The sequence below is a fragment of the Lemur catta genome, chromosome 1 (assembly GCF_020740605.2).
Source record: "Lemur catta isolate mLemCat1 chromosome 1, mLemCat1.pri, whole genome shotgun sequence".
Taxonomy (NCBI): domain Eukaryota; kingdom Metazoa; phylum Chordata; class Mammalia; order Primates; family Lemuridae; genus Lemur; species Lemur catta.
This window is the reverse complement of record NC_059128.1, coordinates 96,813,168-96,816,892: the sequence shown is the minus strand read 5'-3', so window position 1 is coordinate 96,816,892 and position 3,725 is coordinate 96,813,168. Positions and strand designations below refer to the sequence as shown.

Below are 3,725 nucleotides of genomic sequence, written 5' to 3'. Positions count from 1 at the left end.
CTTACTAACATGAGCAGGGAATGTTTATTGTGGCCTTGCCTCTAGCCAGGGAGTATTCTGAGGCACTTTCTATGGAATGTCTTCAAATAAGAAATATCCTTCTAACACCCTACTCATAAAGCAGTTACAACTATTGTCTCTATAGATGAGGGACCTGAGGCTCAGAGAGGACAAGTGACCGACCCAATGTCACGCAGCAGGTGAGTGATGGAGTCAGGATTGTATTACATGTCTGTCAGGCTCCAGAGGCTCTGTTCCCTAAACAATGACTTGATCTCTGGGGAAACAGGCACCAAAAGCCCATCCCCAGATGTTGCCCAGGTGCCAAGTACAGCCTGTGGTCATTGTGTAAGGTCATAGAGCTCTGAAGAGCTGCCTTGCTTTTTTTTTTTTTTTTTAATGAATAGACTTTATTCTTTAAGAACAGTTTGATTTAGAGAAAAATTAAGCTGAGAATACAGAGAGTTCCAATATAATTCCAGCCCCCAGTTTCCCCTATATTAACATCTTGCATCACTGTGGTACATTTGCTGCAGTCAATGAACCAATATTGACACATTATTATTAACTAAAGTCCATAGTTTACATTTTTACTTTCATGGATCACACTTTTGATGTATCTGAAAACTCACTACCAAGCCAAAGTGATCTAGATTTTCTCCTTAGTTATCTTCTGGGAATTTTATAGTTTTGTTTTATGTTTAGGTCTGTGATCTATTTTGAGTTAATTTTATGAAAGATGTAAAATTCTATGTCTATATTCATTTTTTGCACGTGGTATGTCCACTTGTTCCAGCACCATTTGTTGAAAAAGACTACCTTTTTTTTTCCCCATTGAATTGCCTTTGCTCCTTTGTCAAAGATCAGTTGACTATATTTATGTGTGTCTATTTCTGGGCCCTCTATTGCATTTCATTGATCCATTTGTCTATTCTTTCATCAATACCACACCTTCTGATTACCATATCTTTATAGTATGCTTTGAAGTCGAGTAGTGTCAGTTCTCCGACTTTGTTCTTTTTCAGTAATTGTGCTGGCTACTCTGTCAATATTCACAAAATAACTCACTGAAATTTTATTAATAATTGGGGTTGCATTGAATCTATAGAACAAGTTGGGAAGAATTATTATCTTAACAATACTGAATTTTCCTATCCATGAACATGGAATATCTCTCCATTTCATTTTTCTCTTTTTTAAATGGAAGTTTCTGATTTATTCCAGACAAAATATTAGATTTGCCACCAAGAATCACCTCAAAGCAATCACTATTATGGTCAGTACCACAGCAGCTGATGCAGTAGGATGGAGGCAGGCACTTGCAGGGCCACCAAAATGCCTGAGAGCCAGGACCAGCCTTAATTCTTCACTTCTGCACCCTCCTTTGCAACCTTTTCCTTAGCCTTCTTCTCTTCCACCTTCTCCTCCTTCTCCAGCATTGCCACAATCTCAGCCACCTGGCTGGTAGAGATGTGAATGTCTTCTTTGTCCACCAGCTCAGTCATCTTGATGAGGTTGTTGATATTGATCTTGCCATCCTTATTTTTATCCAGTGTTGTGGCCAAGATGATCAGCTTGTTTTCTGGGATTTGTTTGATTTGCTTCATGACACTGATGAGGTCAGTGATCCTCATGAATTTCTCCTCAGCAGGTGAGCCCTCTGCTGGGCCCAGCTCGCCAGCCTTCTGATCTGTCTCCAACTGCAAGATCAAGGTGTCTATCCGGGAAATCATCTTTTGCACTCTCTTTGTCAGTCTTTTGCTGGCTTTAGATTTTTCCACATATTTTTCTTTGCTGGTCTTTCAAAGTTCCTTCTTTATCTCTTGCAAGTCCTCACTGTAGTCCTGGACATCTTCCTTTAGTAGCTCCAGCTCCTCCTTCTCCTTGGTTAGGGACTTCTTTTGCTTCTTCAGTTTAGAACAGGCATCACTGAGTATGCCAATATCTTCCTTAGTTATTTCCTCTTCCTTCAAGACCTCCAGCACAGGGGCAGTGTCTTTCAGGGCTTCTGATGGCAGGATCACATCAGGCACGTCTGGCTGCTGATCAGCCACTGGCCTCCCAGGGGTGGCTTCTGCCGTTTCCTTTGCTGCTTGAGAGAGCTTCTGCAGCTTCTTCTCCCGGTGCTCCTGCTGGATGGCTGCTTCCTCCTGCAGTGTGGCCTCCAACTTAATCTTGTTGTCCACCTGCTCACCCTCAATCTTGGACACATTCACCTGGGCTCCCTTGACCACGATCTCTGGAAGGGTCTTCAAGGTGGATTTGAGCTGGTCAGCAGGGGAGAGGGTGTCTGGGAGGTACATGGCTCGGGACAATAAAAGCAGTGATGTGGGGATCTCCTGATACAGGTGCGGGTCCAACCACTGCTTCAGCTGGCCCCTCAGACGGTCTTCTGTGACCCCAAGGGCCCGCATGCCTCGAGCCCCACATGCAGACTGCAACTCCCTGATGCTCAGGCTGTCCACTCCTTCCTCAGCAATCAGTTTGTCGTCAGCCTTTATGGACCTCAGCCTCATGGTGAGCTGGAAACGCAGGAAGTTGTCCACACCAATGGCCTGGAGATCCAACAGCTCACACAGTGCCACCAGCTGGGGCCGTGTTAGGTTATCCAGGGTCAACTCATCCTCGAATAATTTGGAAAAACGCATGATTTCTTCATTGCTGGGTCTTTCCCCTGTCTCTCGGATCTTCTGGAAAAACGCAGAAAAATCTTTGGTGGCACTCCTCTTGGCTGCCTTGTTCTTCAAGGCCATCTCCTCGAGGGTGTCCTGGAGAAACTTGGCCATCTCCAGCTTCCCCCGCAGCTGCTTCTTCAGCCTCTCCTCCTTGATGGACTGGGTCTCAAATGTGGATGGCAACATGTTGGGAAAGAGCTTCACCGCGATGGGCAACAGGAACTCCATGAATGGTACCACGATGAAGACGAGGAGGGGGACCAGGCGGAAGAGGTCAGCACAGACCCGGACAAACCTCTGAGAATCCTCCCGAGCGTGCGCGCGGCGATCTTGGTGTCGATCCAGAGCAGGCGGAAGCCGCGGTAATAGTGCTTCAGCCCGTCCAGGACCCGCCGCCAGACTGGCGTCACCGGCACCGCCGCAGGGGGGCTGTACACGGGCCCTCCCTCCTCCAGCTTCTTGTTCTTGTCCTTGGGGGACGTGGGGGGCTTCAGTGCGGAGTCATTGCCAAGAGGGGACGAGGAGTGCCAGCAGCACGCAGGAAGGCCCAGAGGTCCCGCGACAACCAAACATGGCGCTGCAGCCACAGCACGCCAATGCTCGGGCCTCGGAGGCCAAGCGCTGAGGTGACGGCCGCGGAAGGAAAGGCACGCAGGGTGGACAGGAGCACTGCAGCCAAATGGATCGTGCACACGGCTCACCAGCCGCACGATGTCGGTACATCGCAGACCACCCCTCAGGGCGGGCGCCTGGGGGTGACAGCGCTGCAGCAAGACGGACGCCATGGCCGTGTGCCTCTGCCGCTGCTTCCGCCGCCACCGCTCCTCAGCCTAGCGCCCCCGGGGGGCCCGCGCGGACGGTGAACAAACGCGGTTGGCCCTCGCCCAGCTCCAGGACCTGGCACCCGGGCCGCCGAGTCCAGGTGCAGGCTTCCGAGCACGCACTTCCGGTCACGCACTTCCGGGTACACACTTCCGGGTACACACTTCCGGCGAGGTGGGGGGAGGGCGGGGAGGAGGCGCGGCCTGCGCTTTCCATTTCTTTAGCTGT

At 49.8% G+C, this 3,725-nt stretch overlaps 1 protein-coding gene across 1 annotated transcript; it reads right to left on the bottom strand.

Annotated features, from left to right (window-relative positions):
* Positions 1–1,358: 1,358 nt before the first annotated feature.
* On the bottom strand, positions 1,359–3,460 carry LOC123634386 (mitochondrial proton/calcium exchanger protein-like). The gene is given in 2 exon segments (XM_045545985.1): positions 1,359–2,974; positions 2,977–3,460. Coding segments are annotated over 2 exon segments (2,100 nt in total).
* Positions 3,461–3,725: the final 265 nt, after the last annotated feature.